At 41.5% G+C, this 22,998-nt stretch overlaps 3 protein-coding genes and 1 non-coding gene across 13 annotated transcripts; 3 read left to right on the top strand and 1 right to left on the bottom strand.

Annotated features, from left to right (window-relative positions):
- The first annotated feature begins 208 nt into the window (after nucleotides 1-208).
- On the top strand, nucleotides 209-12,149 carry fanci (FA complementation group I). 6 transcript variants are annotated; one of them, XM_044357773.1, is made up of 38 exons: nucleotides 213-477; nucleotides 1,025-1,124; nucleotides 1,229-1,301; nucleotides 1,480-1,610; nucleotides 2,598-2,751; nucleotides 2,839-2,896; nucleotides 3,150-3,191; nucleotides 3,332-3,455; nucleotides 3,545-3,630; nucleotides 3,727-3,859; nucleotides 3,968-4,045; nucleotides 4,131-4,267; nucleotides 4,540-4,720; nucleotides 4,816-4,903; nucleotides 5,007-5,137; nucleotides 5,220-5,290; nucleotides 5,511-5,625; nucleotides 5,716-5,838; nucleotides 6,133-6,201; nucleotides 6,305-6,406; nucleotides 6,512-6,700; nucleotides 7,061-7,182; nucleotides 7,288-7,449; nucleotides 7,862-8,041; nucleotides 8,152-8,318; nucleotides 8,417-8,493; nucleotides 8,590-8,706; nucleotides 8,782-8,833; nucleotides 8,911-9,038; nucleotides 9,397-9,462; nucleotides 9,593-9,689; nucleotides 9,787-9,971; nucleotides 10,060-10,116; nucleotides 10,206-10,265; nucleotides 10,433-10,501; nucleotides 10,707-10,802; nucleotides 10,960-11,061; nucleotides 11,334-12,149. In XM_044357773.1, coding segments are annotated over exons 1-38 (3,987 nt in total). In that variant the 5' UTR covers nucleotides 213-475; the 3' UTR covers nucleotides 11,397-12,149. The 6 variants fall into 6 exon arrangements, with proteins under 6 accessions (XP_044213705.1, XP_044213703.1, XP_044213708.1 ...); XM_044357770.1 differs by lacking the exon at nucleotides 11,334-12,149 and having other exon boundaries at nucleotides 209-469; nucleotides 10,960-11,184; XM_044357768.1 differs by lacking the exon at nucleotides 11,334-12,149 and having other exon boundaries at nucleotides 209-477; nucleotides 10,960-11,184.
- On the bottom strand, nucleotides 11,265-20,145 carry polg (polymerase (DNA directed), gamma). 3 transcript variants are annotated; one of them, XM_044357774.1, is made up of 23 exons: nucleotides 20,057-20,145; nucleotides 18,493-19,090; nucleotides 18,069-18,264; nucleotides 17,726-17,893; nucleotides 17,437-17,583; nucleotides 17,222-17,301; nucleotides 16,909-17,091; nucleotides 16,576-16,718; nucleotides 16,372-16,495; nucleotides 16,032-16,256; nucleotides 15,748-15,865; nucleotides 15,204-15,266; nucleotides 14,855-14,968; nucleotides 14,616-14,776; nucleotides 14,462-14,515; nucleotides 14,246-14,363; nucleotides 13,995-14,130; nucleotides 13,607-13,853; nucleotides 13,393-13,515; nucleotides 13,081-13,249; nucleotides 12,560-12,768; nucleotides 12,311-12,471; nucleotides 11,265-11,601 (listed from the first exon to the last, which is right to left on the bottom strand). In XM_044357774.1, the coding sequence occupies exons 1-23, from the start codon at nucleotides 20,112-20,114 to the stop codon at nucleotides 11,537-11,539; spliced, it is 3,660 nt and encodes a 1,219-aa protein (XP_044213709.1). In that variant the 5' UTR covers nucleotides 20,115-20,145; the 3' UTR covers nucleotides 11,265-11,536. The 3 variants fall into 3 exon arrangements, with proteins under 3 accessions (XP_044213709.1, XP_044213710.1, XP_044213711.1); XM_044357775.1 differs by lacking the exon at nucleotides 20,057-20,145 and adding an exon at nucleotides 19,639-19,727; XM_044357776.1 differs by lacking the exon at nucleotides 20,057-20,145 and adding an exon at nucleotides 19,444-19,522.
- Nucleotides 19,417-21,999, top strand: LOC122986489 (Golgi apparatus membrane protein TVP23 homolog A-like). Of its 3 annotated transcripts, none has more exons than XM_044357781.1 (7): nucleotides 19,417-19,504; nucleotides 20,412-20,494; nucleotides 20,841-20,985; nucleotides 21,121-21,210; nucleotides 21,354-21,482; nucleotides 21,575-21,703; nucleotides 21,800-21,999. In XM_044357781.1, exons 2-7 carry the CDS (start codon nucleotides 20,415-20,417, stop codon nucleotides 21,824-21,826), a joined length of 600 nt encoding a protein of 199 aa, XP_044213716.1. In that variant the 5' UTR covers nucleotides 19,417-19,504; nucleotides 20,412-20,414; the 3' UTR covers nucleotides 21,827-21,999. The 3 variants fall into 3 exon arrangements, with proteins under 3 accessions (XP_044213716.1, XP_044213715.1, XP_044213718.1); XM_044357780.1 differs by lacking the exon at nucleotides 19,417-19,504 and adding an exon at nucleotides 20,157-20,258; XM_044357783.1 differs by lacking the exons at nucleotides 19,417-19,504; nucleotides 21,354-21,482 and adding an exon at nucleotides 20,157-20,258.
- trnar-ucg lies at nucleotides 19,970-20,042 on the top strand. The gene has a single exon. It is a non-coding gene; the product is annotated as a tRNA-Arg (tRNA).
- Nucleotides 22,000-22,998: the final 999 nt, after the last annotated feature.

Here is a 22,998-nt window from a genome sequence, read left to right as displayed (position 1 = left end):
CAACATGTTGGCTTATTTACTCACGGTAATGACTAAATATTGTCAGAGAGAAGTCAGACAAGGCTGTCGAAAGAAGCCAGCGACTTGGTTCTATAAGTTATCTAAAACCCAAAAGCACGTTATATTTTCCTCCAATAACCCGGCATTAGATTAGAGTATTGATAAATCACATACTCACCAACAGAGACATGATTATGTTCTAAAAGTCCGCTGAACAGTCATCAGAGCCCCTAAAAAGAAATTAAACAAACCACGGTCGTGTCTAGATGGTAACTCTGGAAACTCTCGCGAGATTGGGTTGGGTGGCAGGTTAGATCCTAACTTGCTGCCTGCTTCCAATCGCGAGTCTGGACAGCTTTTTTAAAAAATCAAAAAACAATTGTCGTGGTGTTTACAATTCATCATGTGCGACAGTTTCGCAAATCTGGGATTTTCATCGAGACACGACCCATAACCACGCAGCAACGAGGTTGACATGTCTGTTGAAATTACGTTTTTCTGCAAAACGTTGTCTTTTGATTGGCAATAACACGGATATATGTTAATGAGTAATTTCGCGTAGTATCAAAGATATGTCATATTATTTCTGGTATTCTACTGAAGAACTGTATTGAATATGTATTAGACTTTTTAACTGTGAAGGTGAGTTATTAGATGCTGTGATTGTGGGATGCTGTAACTCGAACATGGCAACCATGACGAGCAACAGGAAGTATTCACTGGCGGGAAATTTGCTAAATATTATGAAAGCGTTCCCAAAGATACCAGAGGCTTGACTTTGCTTCTCAAGGACTACTTCACTGAATTAGCGTTAAATTAAGTTATATGTGTAACATTTAGGTTAGCTAGACGACCGACAAACAGATGTAAAGCCTTTATTCGTGCGTCAAATGTAACATTTTGCTACAGTAACGGTTATCAAGCTTGCGGACAATAAACGGGGATTTCTTGCTGTCTGTTACGTAGCTAATTGAAGATTAATAGTAATTTACCATCAAGCTGTGTCTGTAAACTATATTTGTAGGTTGATCATGAAGGCTGAAATGGATAAAATCGTCTCACTGTCAGATGGAGACAGAACTGCCGAACTTCAAAAATACCTGTCCTCCCTTACAGATGACCAGGTAGGTCAGCTTATTTGTGAATTTAACGTTAACTTACCTCACTTATCTTATGGATCTTGTCTGAGACTTATAAAATTCTTCCCTCTCTATTATCTCATTTCTAGCTAATCACTGTTATTACCAATAGCGCACTAAAGGGTAAGAAGATCGGTACCATGATTAAAGGCATATTTAAAGGTAAGAATACAGTGTTGGTATATCAGTGGTGTTAAACATCAGCTGTTCGACTTAACATTGTCATATCTCCAGTCAGAAATAATACAGCTAATATGAACTGCATTAGTTTTAATATCACACATGACAGCCTGTGCATTAACAGCTCCCTTATTATACATGTTGTGCTCTTTTGTTTTAGGCTCTCCACCCAGTTCCTCTGAGGGGTCAAACCGCAGACTCCTGCTTTATCAACACTGCATCCCCCTGTGTGAGTCTGGTGACCTCCAGACTGAGGTGGCAGCTGATATCATTGGACTGCTGATGCTTGAGGTAAACATGTCTGATTATGATGCTCTTCTAGATGACCTGTTTATACAAGAACATACTCAAAGTGTCTTCTTTTAATAATGATGGGTGTTCAGTCAAAGGACAGCTAAAGACATACTGGGGGTCTCGGGGGTCTGGGACCCCTTAATTGACAGCTTGTATCCCTTGAAAATCTCAAAATTAAATTTTAGGGGGGTCTCAACAATGTGCCTAATTATTTTTCATCAACACAGTAAGGTTTATTTTTATATAACACGATAACAATATATTTCAGTCAAAGCATTTAGTTTTTTTGAATGCATTCAATAAAAAATGTGAACAAATTCAGATCCATAATAAAAGTCCTTTCTTTATCTCATTTTTTTTAAAGTCCTTCTATCACAGCACAAAGAAATAAGAAATAAAGAGACTAATAAAAGAAAGCCGCACTTGTTCTTATATAGCTATTGGGATCTATAGGGTGATGTATGCCTATTCTGTTTTGGAAGTACTGCCCACAGCACCCGGACCCCCCGATTGTCACAGGGGATTTCACACACTGCAGGTGTATAAAGTGAAGTAGTATCTTGTATGGATGGTGGCACTGGGCTCCAAATGTATCTGTCTTTGAATGAGAAATTAAATAACAACTTGACCCTTTTGAGCTCTCTGCACTAATGTGAGACATGGGTTAATACAATATGTCATCATGATAATGCTAAAATGTCTTGAGATGTGAGATTGCAGAATTTTTGTTTGGAAACACACACAAATTCCTTGCAGCTACCAGATTTCTGATCTAGTGTCAGTTTCTTTTACTTTTTTCATTCCAAAAGATTTTTGCAGCATCCTGTACTGAGTTGCTGTTTTTTTGCATTTTTCGAATAGTAGACGTGTGTTTAGATATTGTGTCCTCATGTCCATTTCCTTTGTTCATATGTCCTGTTTGCTACAGACACAACTAAAATAATTTCTGACTGATTCCCATTTCTCCTCTTGAATGTTCTACAGACTCACACATTGTCTGGAGCCTCTCTTGCACAACTGGCATCTCTTTTTGTTGACGCCATTAAGGTGGGAAAAATGGGCAGTGGGAAATCCTTGGAGCTATTTCCTACTGTGCTTACTGCTCTGGCAGCCTGTGAAGCCTTGTCATATGGCAAAGGTAAGTGCAAATTACTAACCTTGGTAACTTTGTTATTTTATATCAAATATATTTTATATTTTATTATTTTGTTATATTATATCTTAGGTGAACTCAGTGGTGAGGAATACAAGAAACAGCTAATCAACAGCCTCTGTGCAAGCAGGTGAGGACACAATATCTCTGATTTTTTTTCTTTTGTGCAGGAAAAGGGTTGTGACACTCTGAAGTGATTATTTTTCAACTGCGTCATGCTGCTTTGTATTCTAAACGCTTTTCACAAGCATATTTTGCAACAACAGCACTTCCACTCCTTTCACTGAGATGAAATATTAAAGTCAGAACCATTTGATATTGATCATTAAAGGTTTGATGAATAGAAAATCAAAGTATGTTTGTATTTATCTTTTTTTATTCAGATGGGACCCACAATGTGTTATCCACCTGACGACCATGTTCAGGTAACACCTTTGACATCACCGTTCTGTTTCCTGCATAATAATAACAGTTTATGCTGTAGCTTTGTCGTTTCCTTCTTTATTGCTTTCACTATGTTATCACAGTCAAGATTCTAAGGGTTTTTGTGTCTGCATCATTTTAGGGACGTGCCCCTGTCACCAGAGGAGCTGCAGTTCCTGGTGGAGAAAGTACTGCGGATGTTCAGCAAATTAGATCTGCAAGAGATCCCGCCTCTAGTTTACCAGCTGCTGTTGTTATCAGCAAAGGTGTGTTTGTGTGTGTGATTTGCAGCAACAAGTGATCCCGTCTTTCTCTTTCTTCGTCAGTATCTAAGTGCCCCTATTGTGTCTGTTAGGGTTGTAAGAAACAGGTCCTGGACGGAATCATCAGTTATTTTAAGGTGCAAGACCTTCGCCAGGAAGAGGAGCAGAAACATGGAGAGTAAGTGACTCAAACATTGCAAGTGGTGTATATTCCTTCTAATTATTACTGCCTACTATCCATTTACTGATGATTTTTTTTCTGCCTCTTTCTCAGGAGCCTGGATCTAGAGGTTCAGTCCATTCCACAGGACCAGCTAAGGCATGTGGAGGGCACTGCTATCCTCCACATAGTCTTTGCTATAAGACTCGACCATGAACTCGGGAGAGAATTCCTTAAAAGCTTTAAGGTTGCCTTTGTTTAAACTGTCTGTTATTGACATTGTTTTAGAAAGTTTGATTAAATGTGTACTGCAGAGTTTACAATAAATCTTGATTTGCATTTTTTTTTTTTCCAGACATCTTATGGGGACCTATGCCCTTTCAGCGTCGCCCTGTTGCTCTCGGTGGCACGTATCCAGCGTTACGAGGAGCAGGTTGTAAATCTATTCTCGCGTGAGTCATATTTGAATTTGTCTGTTCTGCTCACTCATTTTCTCTCTCCTCCACTGGTTTTTGTAGGTTTTCGAGGTTTTGAAGGGGGCAATCATCAAGAGCTTCAAGGACGAGCAGCTGCAGCAGGGGTCAAAGTTCCTGCAGGACCTCCTGCCTGGGCACTGTAGCGTCGCTCAGATGATACTAGACACAGTGAAGAACAGGTAAGAGCATCAGCATTGTTGTTGCTCCATTACAGACCATGTGCTGATGTGATATATGCTATATGTTACCAGTATTTATCCACAGAGACAATGGCATACGAAAAGGTCTTTTAAATCGTGATTATGTGTGTTTGAAGTTTAAAAAGAAAACAATATGGACCATTTTGAAATGAGACACTATTAGGTGGATGATACAAGGTGGATGGATCCACCCCTAAAATAAATACAACATTTGTTGTTAATCTAACTCACATGAATTCTACACTGTGCAGTGTGTTTGGTTGGGACCATGTGACTCAGGGGCTGGTGCAGCTGGGCTTCTTCCTCATGGACACATTTGGACCCAAACCTGGACCATTTGGCAAGACCACAGAAGGGTCCGCTACTGTAGCCAGGACCCCCACGCAGCTGGCATGTAAGCTTGGAGGTCGGGTGCTCTTGCAGGGCTTCAAGGTAACTCTTGGTTTTTCATTTGTAGAAGTGTCGTAATCTAAAATATGAATCTGACATTGACTATGTGTGTTTATTGTATTTTCTTCCATAATAAGATGCACGAGCCCATCCGAGGCGAGATATTGGAGCAAGTTCTGAATCGACTGGTCACAAAGACAGCCTCACCTGTCAGTCATTACTTAGGTAGCACATCTTTCAGGCATCGATCCCAACATTCAAATGTGCAACAGTGACCAATCAGTGAAACTAGAGACTAGATTTTCTTTTTTTCTTTTTGTATCATCAGACCTTTTCTCTGACATTGTGGTCTCTGCTCCCATGATCCTCCTGGAGTCGTCATCAAAGGTGACAGAGACATTTGACCACCTGTCATACCTGCCCTTGGCAACTGTTCAGGGCCTACTAAAAGCTGTGCAGGTACTTAAACATACACACACAAAAAAACACATGTAGAAATGTCTGTCTTTTGTTTAATCCTTCTTGTCTGTTTAATCTCCAGCCTCTGCTCAAGGTCAGCATGTCCTTGAAAGATGCCTTGATTCTAGTTCTCCGCAAGGCCATGTTTTCCAGGTACATACATTGTTTCAGCACTCCTTTCTACACATTGCTGGCCAGTTCACAGATGTGCATATGTTGCTATGTAATACAATCAGATGATGTTTATGCATTATGGTTTGGTTAATGCATTTTGAGGCCTTAACATATTATAGTATTTTAAAAAAGGCAGTTTAACAGCTCAAATAAAGTTAATTTTTGACACTGTTCTCCCCCCTAAATGACCCTTTGCTAGCCAACTGGATGGAAGGAAATCTGCAGTGACTGGCTTCTTGTTGCTGCTGAAGAACTTCAAAGTGTTGGGCAGCTTGGCCTCGAGCCAGTGTAGCCAGGCAGTCTCCTCCAGCCAGGTATATGTGCTCTTTCAATAGATGCACACGCAAGACGGGCAGCTATAAACATTTGTGTTATAGTAACTGTCTGCCTGAACCCCTGAATAGGTCCAAGTAGACGTTCATTCTCGCTACAACTCTGCTGCCAATGAAGCGTTCTGTCTGGAGATCCTCAGCAGCCTGCGTCGCTGCCTGGGCCAGCAGGCTGATGTTCGCCTTATGCTCTATGAGGTTAGATGTCGCTTTTCCATGCCATGTTTATTAGTTGATTTGAATTTTGTTACAAGTTGGGATTGCAGTTATGACTGATGGTCTTGATAACCATAGGAACAGTGTATTGTCCTCCACTTTTAGCATCTTGTGTGCATGTTTTTTAACTACAGCCAAAATTCTAAAGGAAACCCCTCAACATTTGTAGTATGATAATCTTTGGAGATTAATCTGTGCAGCCACACTTCTTTTATATCATGTGGAGTGCTGATGAATGCATTTCATACTGAGAAAGCAAACTATTGCCTGTTTCAGGGTTTCTATGATGTTCTCCGTCGTAACTCCCAACTTGCAAGCTCCATCATGCAGACCCTTTTCTCACAGGTATGTGTGCGTAGTGAGTGCATATTGTGTTATGTATATTAACCTGCTTGTCATATTTTTATACATGCATGGAGAGCCGTATGTTATGTCTTTGTATCCTTAGCTAAGGAGATACTACGAACCTGAACAAGACCTCCTGCCCCCCGTCAAACTGGAACCATGCATCACTGCTCATGGAGAGCAAGTCTACCTCCAGGAGCCACTGGTACTCTGTCTATAATGTAGAATTTTTGTGATTGTGTGCGCCTGCTTCAGCATGCTAGTTTCACCGTGTTAATGTCTTCTATAAATAGTATTTGTTCCATCTCAGGGCCATCTGGTGAGCTGTACTGTCCACTGCCTGCTGTGGCTTCAAAACGTGCACCGATCAGCAAACCTCAACGCTGGTGACAGCGATGACGATGAGGAGGAGGAGGAGGGATACCAGTCTGAACTCCAGACAATCCTAGAGAGCATGACAAGACGCATGATCAAGAGTGAACTTGAGGACTTTGAACTGGTATGTATTCATGACACTGGATTAAATGACATACACTGAACTACAGTGTATGGCCTACAAAGTGGAAAGCTGCGTTATGTCTTTATCTCATCCACTCTAACTAAAAAAATTTCAAAATTCAGTAAATATTTTCAACTAAGTACTGTGTGGTGCACAAGGAAAATATGAAATTCTGAAAGAGATGAAGCAAATAAGCATTTATTAATACAAATAAAGTGGTGGAACATTTTCTTGTAGACTTGTATAACAGCAATAATCAGCTGTCAGTATTCCTCATTGTTGTGCTACTCTACTCTGGTTATTAATGTTACGCCAGTGAAAGCATCATCTTTAGACATATACTGTCTGTGTGTTGATCAGGACAAGTCAGCAGAGTTCTCCATGGGATCCAGTGTTGGGGTGAAGAATAATATCTATGCTGTGCTGGTGATGGGAGTGTATGAGGTCCTTATGGAGTACAACTATATTAAAGCCAATTACAGGTAACAACCTCCTCACTTTGTGTGCTGTGGGTATTGTGAAGCACAAATGTTCTTATGCTGCTCTTATGTTCTTACATGGTGAATTTACCATTTATATATTTCCAGTAAAAGCCACTTTGAGGAGCTCATTGAGTTGTTCAATCGCTACCACAAGCTGTCTGAGATCCTGAAGGAGAAATCTGGAAAGGGTCGAGTGCCCTCGAACAAGACCCCTCGCAGTTTACTCTCTGTGGGCTTCGTATCAACTCTCCTCACTGTGCTCTTCAGGTAAATGATCTCTGGAGGCAAGGATTGCTGTTAACTCTTAACTGGTTCTATCAATTATAAAGATTACATTTATGAAATCAAATCACTATACATGCATCTGAAAATTAATTTTATACATATTGTATTCATCTCAGAAATCACTCATTTCAGTTTTTTCTTTCCTGTGTTTTTTTTTTTTTTTTTTTTTTAAGCTTTTTTGTGTAGCATTTATTAAAATGACAGGGACAAGTAAAGTATTGTTGTATGATTGCAGCAGTGACTTTGCAATGAAACCAGAATCGTTGCAGCCATAGCAGTGGTCTAGTATTTGCAGAACTAAAACATGAATTAAGCAATGCTGGATTGTTTGCCACAGACAAATGTGACAAATACTGTTTTGTTTTTTTTTCTTTTGTTTTTTTTTCTTTTTCAGAGACAGCACTCAGAGCAGAGAGGAGGCTCTTTCAGTGCTGCGCTCAAATGGAGAATTTGTGCGTTATTCAGTAAATGTGGCTGTGCAGAAGATCCAGCAGCTGGAGGAAACTGGACACACAGACGGCCCAGATGGACAGAACGCAGACAAGACTTTCAGCTTCCTCTGTGACATGACAAGGTAGGAATCCGTGGCTTGAATAACAGCATTTAGTTAGACTGTGTTCATGGCTTTGTTCTTTGTGACATTGTTCGACCAATGAGAGGTCCTTTGTCTAATGGTCTTCCCAGTGTGCTGATGTGGCGCTACACCAACATCCCCAGCGTGGTGGAGGACGGAGGGAAGAAGGAGAAGCGGTGCAGTCTGTCCTTGCTCTGTCTGGAGGGTCTGCTCAGGATCTTCACAACCTGCCAGCAGCGTTACCCAGACAAGATGGCCCAGCTCCTCTCTACCATGGGTTAGACATGTGCAGCTTTCAAACTATAAAAACAGTGAATTAAAGGTTCTCACCTCAACAGTCTGCAGGAATTGCCTGACATTTTATGCTTTCTCCAGAAATCTCCGAGGACGATGCCGAGCCAGACGACGGCAACGTCACAGAGATCAACTTCTTTTACATCAGACAGTTTCAGGTGTGATGAGATGTGTACACAGCTGCATGTGTAGTTATTTTTATCCCATCTGAGTGTCTAAACTAATAATCCAGTTTTCTTTGCATTTGTCAACAGAGGGCGCTGTTCGCTCAGATAAGTAGGGGAGAGGAGGAATTTAACAGCAAAGAGGCTCAGCTGTTGGTCAGCATTTTGAGCGTACTCTCACGCCAGCTAAAGCCCTCCTCCCAACAGGTAGGTGCACTCTCACGTGCACTTCATAGGACAAAGTGAGTGGTACTTCTGCTAACACATGTCTTCATCTAACAGTTTGTTCAGATGATCACATGGACTCTGAAAATCTGCAAGGAGACCAGTTTTGGTGAGTGACATTTGAATTAAACTTATGTAAGGTTTGGTGGGATTGTTTACTGAGGCCTGTTTCTTTCTCTCTTTTAGAGGATTCTGCTTTCTCCAAGGGGCTGCTCTCACTTCTCTTCAGCCTGCATGTTCTCTATAAGAGCCCTGTGAGCCTGTTGCTGGATCTCTGCCGAGACATCCACAGCCAACTGGGAGATATTGATCAAGTAACACACAGTCACAATGAAAATAATTGCAAGGCAGTAGGAGGCATCAGTCGATACCCCAACTAGAATGATTTAATTATGAAAAATGGGGCCACCACACAGTTAATTAGTTTGTAGATCTGGTTGTCTCTCTGTATAAAAGATAATATAATTTAGGCATTTTAAAATACTTTATTTAAGTACAATACAGGCTGTTTGATGCCCATTGTTAAATGCAAAAAGTGATATATTTTATAATGTTCTCAAACTTTTTTTGATAATATGGCCTTCTTGTAAATTGTTGACAATAATTGTTAACGAATGTACCTTTTTAAATGAATACAATTTTTATTCAACCTTTTTTTTTCTCCATTATCAGGATGTGGAGGTAGAAAAACAGTCTCACTTTGCCATTGTCAACATGAAGACTGCAACAACAGCAACAGTGAGTGCTGTTTTTTTTGTTTGTTTTGTTCTTTTACCTGAAGCTTCTGACTTGCTTTTAAACAGATAACCTTGAATCTGTTTTGCATAGTGCTCACCGTCTTCATCATGATTTTAATCTTTTGTCCCAGCTGCTGGTCCTGTCTCAGGTTGGCAAGGTGCTTGATGAAGTGGACTGGCTGATTGCCAGAAAGAAAAGCCAGACAGCCTCTGACAAAGCGGGCTCAGGTAAGAAGCCTTTTACACTTGATGCTCACTTGGACTAGTGGTGCGAGTTGGATGCATCTGTCAAAAAATTTCATGATATTCTGTTGCTAATGTGTAGAAGAGGCCACACAGACTGCAGGTCAGCAGGATCCAGTGGAGAAAGCGGTGACACTGCAGCTTGGGACCCTTTTGACAGCTTTAAATGAGCTAGTCCAGACAGCCCTGCTGCCTGGCACCTGCACCATTACACTGCTGAGAGAGCTGAGTCGCACATACACCATCCTCACCACCCTGGTCAAATATGTGCGTATTTGTCCACTCAATGATCTTTCTATCTCTTTTTTTGAATTTGCCCAGTGTGACAATTTCTTTTCTCCACATCTTGTTTTAGTACATCCAGGTGTGTTCCAGCCAGCACTGTGCACTACCTGCACGCATTGAGAAGCTGGTGAGTCTGAGGGTTTCAATTTTGTGGTATGAATCTTCTAGTATTTCTGATGTCGTGCTAATCTAGTGTTTCCTGTGTCGTCTGTGCAGGTCAAACTGTCTGGCTCCCATCTAACGCCGCAGTGCTACTCTTTCATCACATTCGCACAGGTACAGCTTGGTTTCCTGCCAAAGCTCAAGTTTTCAGGCTGACACAGTTTGATTTTTAAATTACAGCTTACTGCTTTTCTGAAGTTTTTAGTCGTGGACTTGACACAAGTAATTCATCCCCAAGAGGGAGAGTTGATGTTTTGGAAATAATGAGTTTTCTTTGCCAGAATGGAGAATTCGGTGGTGGAGATGACAAGAAGAGAAAGAAAAGGGGTGAAGTGAACACTGCTGCCTCTGTAAGGACATTTGTCTCCTATAATTATGTAATAATGCTGATGCATGTAATTGATTATAACAACAATATATGTACATATTCTGTTTATCTTTATTATATCAAAAATGTATGTACAAATGTATAGATACACTGTTGGCTTGAAACAAATCTGTTAGGAGATTGCATTTGTTTATCTAGATCTGTTCTTTTTTTTTTTCTCTTGGCAGGCAAAGCTTCTGCGTGAGACAAAGGCCATTCCTAACTTGATCTTCAGCATTGAACAGTATGAGAAATACCTCATCACACTCTCAAAGAAATCAAAGGTATGTGTGAGCTGGATGACTTAAGGTAGTTGACAAAATCAGATTCTCAAAATACATAAAACTTATGTAACACACACTGAGCAAAATGCCGTAAACCCCAAGAACAATGTTTGTACAGTGTCAGCAGTTTTAACACATCTGTGTGTATGTTGTCCAGGTAAATCTGATGCAGTACATGAAGCTGAGCACCTCAAGAGATTTCCGCATCAACGCTGCTACTCTGGACGCAGCCCTGCAGGAGCAGGACGACAGTCAGGAGGTAAGTACCATCTTAAACCTGGCAGCTTCCCAAACGACAGATGATACTGTCTTTACCTTACACACATTCACATCAGTCAATAAAGCTGATCCTCAATATCCAGACTGTGGTAACTGTTGAAATGTTTCCCCCCTTGAGGTGCATGCAGCTTAAAGATTAATCCTTAATTTGGTTTTAGTTGTAGAACATTTTAGAATGCATTGTCAGTATTTTGAATAATCTCTGTTTCGGTAGGTTTTTTCAGTGTCTGTTTCTTCTTCTAATCCTTTCAGACCACAGAGTTACAGGACGCAGAGGAGACACAAGAACCCAAACAGAAGAAGAGAAAACAATGAATCGACACTCGCTCCTCTTGTTGTTACGCACATCTCCAGATTCCTCACTGATCTTCAACTTGACCAGCTGTTGATGAGCCTCCTGGCTGCTGTGTATCTGCACTGTTGTTCTGGGTAACAGTAGTTTGGCCCACAAAGTGCTATTTTGCTTTGCTCAGAGAGCCTTTAGTGACGTCAATGATTTGGTAGATGTCCAAGGCCTCACCTGTGGAAAGTTTGCACACATTACTTAACAGTCTGTTTGTGCTCTGCAGTTTACTTTGTTCACAAGGAACACTGTGTATATTCTGTACATGGTACATGTTTTTAACACAGTAAATGTAAATTATAGCTGTTCTGTATGGCTGACATTAAAACAGTAATTTCTATTTTACACTGTGATGATTTGTCAAGGATCAACTGAAAGTAATCTGACTTTCTGCAAGTTCATGATTAGAACTGGCTCTGCCTGCTGTTTTAGGACTCACTTATGTTATGGTTAGCACAACTGTAACAACGTAGTACTTAAGATGGCCCTACCTTGCCAGTCAGTACTACACTAACAGAATAAGTTGATCTATGGTTTCCCATCACATGAATAAATCCTGAGGAGACTTTCAGCCTACTTTTGTCATAGGAAGTGCTGTTTTAAAAACATATTTTCTTTCTTATTCAGTTTATTCAGTCTCTTTTATAGTGACTATTTTGTTGAATTGATATGTTATATTTGATTTTGGATTGAGATATGGAGATAAACTTCAGATTTTGACTTATCTTTGGTGTCTCATAAAACTTATTTTATTGGATAAGAGATGGTGGAATTAACTAGTTTTTACATCCGAGTTTCCCTCCCGTTTTTTTTAATGCACATTGGTATAATGTAATGTAAGGGTTTCCTGCAGTTAAATAAAGGCTAATGATTGTGCGGGGCTCACCAGGTGACAGGTTGTATCTTCGCTCCAGACCTGTGGGGTTAGAAGGGGTCACGCAGTCCATGGTGACCTCCTTCCTCAGACACTGGTCAATGTCAACGGCACTGAAGAAAGCTACTGACTGTGGAAGGTCCGATATGCCTAACGCATGGGCGAACATACTCCTGCAGGAGACAGACGAACACGATTGCAAAAATCTTTAAAGTTATTTGTCCATTATATAGTGGAATAAATACCAAGCTGTAAACAAACCTTGTCAGTAGGTTGGTGATCTGAAGTGCAAGTGCTGCACGGTAACGGTCCTCGCTACGGATGAGATACCGCACCTCATCATGGATGCTGATGCAGAAACGACCATCAATGTCATACTCTTCAAAGAGCCACTTCATTGCCACCAGCATCAGATGTAGATAGTCCACTGCTGAGCTCTGGACCACCCAGTTCACTCTGCTGGTGATAAACTGACAGAGAAATCCAGTGACATGAACATATAAGATCCATTTTGAAAGCATGAGATTATTTTGTGGTAAAGAGCCTTGATTTTCCAGTTACAATTGACCTCATGTTGCGAGGCCTTTTCATTTATTTCATATTTCTTAAAGTTCTTATTCAGAAAGTGGCCACATGGCAACAGACAGTAAAATCATAAAAGACTATTTGCATCTCCTAACATCAAATATCCACATACTTCTGCAAAATGTTTTTGACACACAAGGCCATGTTTGATATGGACTGCTCATGCTAGTTGAATATCAGCATCAACATAGTCTCACCTCGTCCTTTACTGCCGTGGGCTCCAGAGCTCTGCTAATCCTGCAGCCTAGGACAGGAGTGGCTGGCTGGTCTGAATGGGCGATACTTTCCAGTTTATTGAACATGTCCGACTCTGTACCTCCAGACCAAAGACGTTTGCCAACCATATCCCACCTCTTCCGCCGAAAGCTTAGGGGTATAAGGAACAGAGAGAGAGAGAGAAATCAAGAAACAGAGCATCTGGGAGGATGCAAGAGAATATTTATGTGACCCTGAAAGGCTCCTGACAAGTGGTTGTGGATGTTTGTTCTAGGTTTTACTTGCTTGCTCACCTCTGTGAGGCCAGTCTACTGATCCTGCGCAACTCCTGCAGGGACACACTTCCATCTTCCTCCCTCTCCACGTCTATATCCAGTTCATTGACCAGCCACTCACCATCCTCTGACAGATGATATCTGGCAAAAAACAAAACACAAACATGCAGCATGAAGGCTAAACTGTGTCACCTTTGCACAAACAACTAAACCTGCAGTAGAGAGAGTGTACCTGCGAATACCCTTTGTTAAAGCGTACATCTGCCTGGCCTTACTGGCAGCTTCTGTCTGACCGAGACGATGGTTGAACTGCATCAGCAGTCTCTCAGCAAAGGGCTGCCCTGCACCATAGATGCGCCCATAGTTAAACACCTTGGCGTGTTCCCGGCTGATGCCTACAGCATCAGCAGTGCGGCTGTGCAGGTCAGTGCCCTGACTCTTCTTTCCCTGAAGAGTCATCCAGCCAAACGCTGTACAACCTAAACGCAGCAGAGACATGAGATGAGCGCAGTTAACATCATATTTGTTAAGACTATGACTGATTAAAATAACGACATTTTACAACTTCTAGTAATATGTTTAGTTTTAGGTAAATAAGATTTGACAGGGACAAATCTCACCGTGCATGCCAGCAAAGTGAGCCTCTCCAAGCACAGCAGCAATCCACAACTCTTGAGAATCTACATCTGCTCCCACCAGGTGGTACCCAGGTGGTACCTGCACCATCGCCTTCAGCTCACTGCCTACTCGGTCCCTCTGTGGACACAAAATACAGCCAATACAAACATTGTTCCTCTACTGTCTGATATTTGGCAGTTGCATCAGGAATCTCAGACTTTGTGTGTTTGTCTTTGTTGCCACTGCTGCTTACTCGTGCATTACTGGCAGTCAGCCACGTTGGCTCCACAGCCCTTCGTGTTACGGTTCCTGCAGTGATGACTTGAGGTAATATGGCACCATACTGACCCTCTTGATCAAAATCTTTGTGTCTTTGGGAGACAGAAAGATTGTTGTATACAGTAAATGATTTTCCTCACTGTATGGCTGGTCATTAAATACAGGATAGCTACTGATATACCAAACAAACCTGCTGACGAAGTGAGGAAGCTCTCCCTTTCGCAGCCAGAGAACCATCTGAGAGCTATGAGGGGACAAATCATGTATTGAACATCTTCATGTTAACAAAGCTGATTGTGATCACCCATAAGTAGGACTAATTTTATGGTGAAAAATAAGGGTACCTTATACGTTTATGTGCATTCCTCCAGAAGGACATCATTTTGTTGATCTCCAGGGCACGTGTAGCATTGGTTCCGCCCCTCCCTGCCCGAAGAGTACCATCCTCCATCTTAGACAGGAAGTCTTTTGAAAATGGACTGCCTACATTGTTCTGATTACCGTCCTGAAACACAAACATATTCTGTTACACAATGAAAGGAGTGCAATGTAGCTACAATGTGACAGCAAAACTTTACTTCACCTTATGAGGTAATTTGAAAAACCAGCACCCTGGTATGTCTACATCATTGTAGGGGCCGTTTCCATGGTGATAGTGGCAGTGACTCTTCTCTGGGCTATAATGTGGATCTTGGGACTGTTGTTGATACAGAATACAGTATGTCATACAACACATCACAACAACACATCACAAGAGAAAAATAAATATAGAATAAAAATGTCAATACACTTCATGTTAGATCAGATAGTGCTGTTCAGTATATAAACCTATAAACGCAGAAATTTTACAGTACAGTGTAAAAGTGTCCATGATCAAGGTAAAAAAAAAAAAAAAAGGTGATAAACCATCTACAAAAGAACAATTCACTCACCCCATTTTTCATTATGACTCCATTTTCCTCTATCGGTCTCTCCAGGGAACTTAACTCCTCCACCTTGGGATGAAGTTAAGAAAAACATCTGTCATGATAAATATTCTGTCCTTCAAGATCATGTGGGTGTGCTCTATAACCTAATGTAACACCAACTGAAAAAAAACTATGTCACCAATGCAGAGCAAATGAAACAAGGTCCAGTTAACAAATATTACATTTTGGTGAACCTGCACCATGAAACATCATGCTGCATTAGGTTGCAGCTGTTTCTGTTTGCACTGTAGCCACAGATGTACAGGCAATCACCTTGATTACTATTGAGTCTAAAAAAGAACAGTCTAAATTTGATGATTATGAGACAAGATCTGAAATTAAACTGTTGATTTATGGATGTTTATCCTCCTGACGTCTGTGTTTTCCCGTTTGACTGAACCCCTTCGATGCTAATTGCTTCAAATGGGTTCTAAGGATTAAAATGACAAAATGAAAGCTTCTTGTAAACATGACAACAATTGAGTCATATTACATTATGCTGATGTACCTTTGCCCACACTGTGCTGTCTGTCCAAATGAGGTCATCTGAGGGGTTGCAGTCCTGGTATTTAGGCTGCTCTTTGCTGTTCTGCTCACAATACTCTTTGTAGATACTCTCAATAGTACTGTGGAAGACATAAAACTTTAATACACGTATACAAATCAAATGCAGTCTAAATCTGACTGAGGCTAATCAATCAGTAGACATATCCAGCCAGGTTATGATTATCCTGCTATGCTTCATGACAGCATCCTATAACACTTGTCTTGTAAGAGCAGTGTATTAAATACCTATGTGGACACACTGGTCCTTCGTTTTCCTCCTCAGAAGTCAGGTTATCCCTGCGCCCAGGTACCAGGTAGCCCCACCCATGTTTCTCTGTGTAATGCAGGGGGAATCCATCCCACGTCAGACCCATCAGCTTAGGAGTCACTCTCATCTGTAGACTGATGAGGCTGGCTCCAGGTGACCAGCTGTCCTCTTCAGACATCTTCTCACACAGCTTACGATACCACCTGATGACACAGTTACGGAGGTGATATGGTGAGGAAGACAATAATTGAGGCAGAATGATGTGAGTCAAATGGGTCTGACACTGGGTGTCTCTGTGGTGCCTGGTGGTGAGCTTACCCTGGGTGCCCAGGCAGATGTTGCCTTCTCTTGGGGAGTCGATTCACTGTTTCTTTCAACTTCTCCACAGCCAGCCTGCTGGGGTGAGGGCCTGCCATCTCCTCTTCATTTGGTGGACCTGGGTCTGATATCACAACAGTCATCTTAAAAAAAGAAATATAAAACATTGGCTTTATAAATGTGGCCCAGGGTCTGGGCATATACCTTCTTCCCACTCTGGAAGAGGAGTAGCAGCTTGTGTTTCAGCTGCTTGTTTGGAGAGTTTCTTCTTGCTGGTTGCCAGTTTCTTCTGCTTGAACTCCTGCACATCCCACTCAAGATCCCAAAGCCAGGGGTCATCTTTATATCTAAAGTAAAATACATAAAATATGTCATTCAGTGGTTGTTTTCATACACAACACCTTAAAGCACCCACCCCTTAGAGTTACAGAACTACAGATTATAAATAAATCTATAATTCTTTTAACTTTATCAAGCATTTATGGGGAAAATGACGTAACATGCTGCAGTCAGAAACATGCTGACAAGTCTTCTCACTTGTCGTCATGCAGGAGCTGGCAGGCATCGTCCGCTAGAGTCATCAGAGACTTCTTTAGTTCTCTCTGGAGCTCTTCGTAAATGTCCTGAGAATCCTCTAGGTAACGCCCCCAGTTTTGATTGACAGGAAGGTAGCTCACACCCATCTCCAGCATTCCAGCAAACGTCACTGGATGAGGGCATCTTGTAAAAGATAGAGGAGATGATGTTATTTTCCACCATTGTTATGAAAGCAAAGTCATTGTTCTAGGCTAGAGAATCAATAAATAAGAAAGAGTTCAAGGAAAATATTTGTGGGTGGGGATATGCAGACCTCTCCATGAAGAGTGGTAGTTGTTCTGTGAACACTTGATGTGTGGCCAGGACATCCAGGGCGCAGTACTGCATTAACTCCTGTAGGGGTCAGCATAGGCAAAATTACTGGCCACCTCAAGATTAATGCAAGTCATTCAGAACACCTAATGATATGAATACATTTTGATTAAGATTACAGATAATCTGGCGTGGGATTTATGATTAATCTCAGACCTGGAAGTTGTTCCTGACATCCACCATGCTGCCCTTTATAAAGATCTCTCTGGCCTCTTTCTCCAGTGGCGGCCCTCCCACATACAGAGCGTGGACATCAGCCAGGTTGTTGATGCTGCTAATATTCACCCAGTCCCAAGAGCCAATCTAATCACAAGAATACATCATGTCACATTAAGTTCTCTAATGCCAAAAGACAAGCAATTGATCTCACATAACACAAAAGCAGATCTGCGGCACTATCACTTGTAATGCATGTGGTAGAAGTATGGTGAGAAAAGACACAAACCGTTGGGCCGTTCTTTTTGTGTCCAGCCCTCTTAATGTGTTCCTTGACCTCCTGCAGGCCTCTCCTCTTGCCCAGCTTGTTGGCCATCCACAGTGTGCGCTGGAACCCAGTCAGCCCAGAGATGGCCATGTGAAGGCTCATGGTGTCCATGAAGCGTACTTTAGAGCCCTTTAAAAACAAAACTTTTTGTGAAATATCTGTAAAATCTGTAATTTGAAATTGAATCATGTCACTCATACAATGAGGATCATTAAATAACACAAGAAGAAAGAGGACTAGAAAGGAGCTAGTAAATACCTAAATGAGAGGCTTGGGTGAAATACAGCACCCTCCGAATACTGACCTTTATCAAGTATTGCTCCTTGATGTATGATCGGTCAAAACTGACATTATGACCCACTATGAGCCTCTTCTTCCACTGACCCTTTGGAGGGCGGGCAGAGTTTACTGGTGTCTCCAGTGGGATGAGGTCAGTGAGGTTCAGCTGGTTTGACCATGAGTACCGCTCTTCAATCAGACGCTTACTGCACCAGGAGTACCTAGCAAGAAGTGAGTGATTAAATAAACAGCTGGAAAACCTAAAATCTAAATGCTGCGCATCAACATCTACATCCCATTTTCGTTTCTAAAAACATGTGTTTTTAGCATTTTTGGCAGCATAAACAACACCACAAGTTACCACATTAAGCTAATAAATCATTCCAATAAACAGTGTAATGCCAGTCAGTGCAGTTCTCTCCCGTGACACTATCTTTACTCTTCCTCACCAGTTAGTGGGAGACATAGCGACAGCCAGTGTAGGACACTTTCCCTCTGTTGTGCACACCTCCACATCAAATACCAGTGCTGTCTCATCTGGGAAATCAACCTTCTGACTCTCCCCATTTAGCCCATAACGTGTCCAGCCAGCCTCCCATGTCCACTCCTGAGGCATGGGTGGCAACGTTGCTTGCTGCAACATGAAGGCAGCCTCAAGGTATGGAAGGCTCTGTGTCTTTGCCAAAACCCGGAAGTGCTCATCAATATTTTTGCCGTACATTTTGGAAAGCTTCAGCTCCACATCGGGCATCAGTGAAGTTTCCTTGCCCCACAACTCATGCTTCTGCAAGTGCCTAACGCTGCGCTCCACATCTTCCTCTCTATACTCTGGCTCCAGCCCTCGAAAGATCTGCTCATGGAGATTTCTCGACAGCATCTGGATGTTCAGGGGGTTCAGGCGGGTCTCTGTGGAGTCCTCGCCCTGATTGGAGTGAGGCTTGGTGGAGTAGAGGGAGCGTAGACATCTCCATTGTGTAGCAATGAGAGGTCTCTGCAGATGACAGCGGAACACATGCAGCATCACCTCATAAGGACTTCTCACTACAGCTGGAAGACATTAATACAACAACAGGATGAGATATGATTAGATGAGATGATAAAGCTATTATAATGTTGTTAAGTGGCTTACATCTTCCTGTCCTACATCCATGTGATTGTTTTGAACTTATTTCTTATTCAGGTAAACTAAAAACATAAAAACTGCCTTTAGTTTTACCTGCTTGGTACACCCATCCATACCCATACCTACTTTACATTCACTGGGTCAAGAACACTTTTGATATATTGCACTCAGATAACCTTGAAAAAAAGGTATCCCAAACCTAACGTATGACGTACATGACGTAGAACTTTGTAGCGTAGGTAAAGATGCACAGTTGATTACGTAGAAAAATAGTTACCTGCCTGCCTAGAGCGCGTTCAAGCTAACGTTAAGTATACTCAACCAAATGAACCAGCAGGGTATGTTTACTAACACCTCAAAGACAGTGGCTTACATGTGAGCAACTGGTGAACAGTTAAACAAAATAATAGCTGGTTAGTCTGTTTGTTAGCTTGTTGTTGACTGTCGCTAAAACAAAAGAAAGGCACCTCACCTGTTATGTGTAACCAGGTGTAACGTCGATGTATTCATCCAAAAGATGTATAAAGTTGCTTCAACATTGGCCCGCTTACCCACGGGGTTGTAATACCACGGCAAACTAAAAATATGAGCGACCTCAAGCGGTCTGGATGACTGCGCCTGTTTTAACAATGCAACCAACTAATTGGATTAATCTCACAGTGGACATATTGTCTGTTCTGTTGGTCCGAACTGTTAGACGTGCATTATTAAAATAAAAAACAAAAAATCTTGAAATAAAAAAATTATAATCTGTATTGCATTTACTATTAAAAAGCTCTTTATCGAACTTTGCATTCATCGACGGCCGCGTGGCCTAATGGATAAGGCGTCTGACTTCGGATCAGAAGATTGCAGGTTCGAGTCCTGCCGCGGTCGCTTCTTTTGAATACCTTGGATATATCTATCCGTATTATTTTCCTCAGCGAAATGTAGTTCCATTATCGACATACAGGCTGACTGAAACTAGACCGCCATGTGACGACGGGCTGTTGTCAATGTAGCGGCTCGGGGAAGCATTGTCGGTGTCGGTCTTATTTCACTGCTACACCTGGTTTATTCCAGCCCTCCATACAGCTAGGCTTTACCTAAATGGTACCTCGCTTTGTTTTACACATATGGGCTACTGACTGTCATGCGACAAACGAGTCATTTTTTTGTCTGGCTCTAAGTGCATTGTGTTTGTGTTTCTGTATTGTATTAGCTGGACTGGTTAAATAACTGATGTATTCTGTTGTTTCTCGTCAGACGATGGCGGATGACACGGAGGATGTTGAGCTGGACTTTGCTGATGATGAGCAGGAGAGGGCGCGGAGAAGCGCTGTCATAAGGTACACTGAAGGAAATATTGACCATACAGGCCTAACCTCATTTGTCTAGTACAGACTATTTTCATTTTATGAATTTTGAGATTTCATTTCTAAATAGTTTAATTTAAATGACACTTTCCAAATAAATCTCAACTTAATTAGAAACAAGTGGAGCTTTCTCATCCATATTGCTGATATTTTTACATTAATATTTCTCATCCTCTCTTTCTGTGCTGTAGCCGGTAGATTTGCGGTTGTTTCTGCCTGCTCTAACCTCATGTTAGCCTGCTTTTTATAGGCCTTTATGTCAAGATGTAGTGTATTGAATGCTGCTTAGCTTTTCACTTATAATCTGTTTTGATTTCAGACATCCCCTTGCCACCTTTTTCCACCTGTTCTTTCGGGTGGTTGCCATTGTCTCCTATTTGCTCTGCGACTGGATCAGCAAGAACTTTGCGTCCTGTTTTGTCCTCATCATCACTCTGCTCTCTTTCGACTTTTGGTCTGTCAAGGTGAGAGGTCAACAGCTACTGATCCCCTCTCCTTACCTACAGTATATCTCACCCCCTTCTGTTGTTGTGCCCTCTTAATTTATCCTCCTGTGCATTTCAGTACTCTTCAATCACTTTCTTTCTGTGTTGTTTCAGAATGTAACTGGCAGGCTGTTGGTTGGGCTGCGCTGGTGGAATCAGATCGACGAGGATGGAAAGAGCCTCTGGGTGTTTGAGGCCAAAAAAGTGAGACACTGTCGTTATTGAGTGTCAATTTGACACTCAGTGAATCTACGCAAGAATAAAAAAAAAACAACATTTTTAACATTCTTTTGGGCATTGTGTGTGTGTGTGTGTGTGTGTGTGTGTGTGTGTGTGTGTGCATGCAGACTTCCAGAGGCAATAACATTGGGACAGAGGCTGAGGCGAGGATATTTTGGCTGGGTTTAATCATCTGTCCTCTCATTTGGACATTCTTCTTCTTCACCTCCCTTTTCTCGCTGAAGTTTAAATGGCTGGTGAGACACATGGCGGCTTGTGTGCATGCTCTGAATTGAAATCACACAACACTGCATCCATCTGTATCTATCACTCTGTCTGTCTTCACCAGGCACTTGTGGTAGCCAGTATTTCCCTTCAAGCAGCTAACCTCTACGGCTATCTACGCTGCAAGGCAGGGGGACAGGAGGGCCAACCTCCAGATACCCGCTCTTTCATGGGACAGCACTTCCTTCAGCGTGTGAGTGACTGACTGCTGCATTTTTCTAGCATGTGCAGTCGTCCCGTTACCATGTGAAAAATTAGGAGTGACCACTGATTATTTCTTCTCTTCCAGCCAGACATCATCTTTGGAATACTATAAAGATTGCTTCCTGTACCTGAACAGCCACCCTGCTGTGCTCCTGTGTGTGTCTACTTGAATGGCTTTGTGCCGCTTGCATGCCTTTGTTTCATGCTGCTGACTGTTCACTTCACATGCTGCCCATAGAAATGCCTGGCTATTATGTCAATAAAAGATGAGTGCATTACAATTTCCCACTGAGTGAGTATTCTTGTTGTTGGCTGAACACCACATATCTGTAGATTCATTTTTTTATTAAATAAATAAATGCCTTGCTTTCAGTAAAAAATCTTTGAGGCAAACCTATCTATTGAAAAGGCTCTATGTATGTACATACTAGACTTATGATAGAAATACAGGGATAAATCTGATGTAAAGACCCCCAAATTTGGCATTTAATAATAAGAAATGGGAGTTACTGAAAGTTCAAAATGCACATAGCGATCAAATGAGGCATATTCTGTCAGATGTTTGATTGAAATTTGTCCATTACACCGATAGAAGTTTCAATGGGAAGTGCTGACCACACCAAAGACACAATGTTAAGCATTATGTACAACTGAACATAGTAAGAATCATTCGAATTTGACAAAAATGTAAGCAGTAGCCCCACAGTATGTGTTGTGGCGGATTTACATTGTTTGATGGACCACATGGAGAATAAATAAGCAAAAGAACAGGAACCAAACTTGTCTTGAAAACTAGAAATAATTATTAAGTCCAAATTACTCTTAAAGCCTTTAACACCTGTTAATTTAAAACATTTTGCATTTCCAAATCATTTTGTATGGAATTTCATGAAAATTTGAATTTTAGAAATGTGTATTTGTGCACCACAGGTTAAACCAATCAGCCCCCCCAAATATATTTTACATTGCTCTGTACACTGACCAGGTTGAGCCAGTATAATTTTAATAGGCTACCTCCAGAAACATTTCAGCTTAGTGCATACACAGGTCAAACCATTCATTTAAAGAATAATTGTTCATTAAGATAGTATGGAGCAAACTGGAATGAAGTGGGAGTTTGGGTTTTTTTTTTCTCCAAAAAGCATTCAACTTTATAAGATTAAATCACCAAGCACTGAGAGCCCTGTTCGCCCAGTTGAAATTAAATATTCAGGCAGGATGTGAAGCTCAGCTTGTAAATCATGGTTTTATATTCGTTATGTCTTAGATTTTGACATTATTTGC

This window comes from Thunnus albacares, chromosome 7 (genome assembly GCF_914725855.1).
Source record: "Thunnus albacares chromosome 7, fThuAlb1.1, whole genome shotgun sequence".
Taxonomy (NCBI): domain Eukaryota; kingdom Metazoa; phylum Chordata; class Actinopteri; order Scombriformes; family Scombridae; genus Thunnus; species Thunnus albacares.
The sequence above is the reverse complement of the archived record's forward strand: the minus strand, read 5'-3'. Positions and strand labels throughout refer to the sequence as shown.

Bases quoted from the DNA above. Each gene is read 5' to 3' on its own strand.
- fanci (XM_044357768.1), top strand. The intron at 4,046-4,130 runs GTTGTAAATCTA...TGGTTTTTGTAG, and splicing joins TCCAGCGTTACGAGGAGCAG to GTTTTCGAGGTTTTGAAGGG. The intron at 5,839-6,132 runs GTTAGATGTCGC...TGCCTGTTTCAG, and splicing joins TTCGCCTTATGCTCTATGAG to GGTTTCTATGATGTTCTCCG.
- LOC122986489 (XM_044357780.1), top strand. The intron at 21,211-21,353 runs GTGAGACACTGT...GTGTGCATGCAG, and splicing joins GGGTGTTTGAGGCCAAAAAA to ACTTCCAGAGGCAATAACAT. The intron at 21,704-21,799 runs GTGAGTGACTGA...CTTCTCTTCCAG, and splicing joins GACAGCACTTCCTTCAGCGT to CCAGACATCATCTTTGGAAT.
- polg (XM_044357774.1), bottom strand. From the start codon at position 20,114: ATGTCGATAATGGAACTACATTTCGCTGAGGAAAATAATACGGATAGA. The intron at 14,516-14,615 runs GTACCCTTATTT...GTCCCCTCATAG, and splicing joins AATGCACATAAACGTATAAG to CTCTCAGATGGTTCTCTGGC. The intron at 13,516-13,606 runs GTACACTCTCTC...GTTTTTTGCCAG, and splicing joins TTAACAAAGGGTATTCGCAG to ATATCATCTGTCAGAGGATG.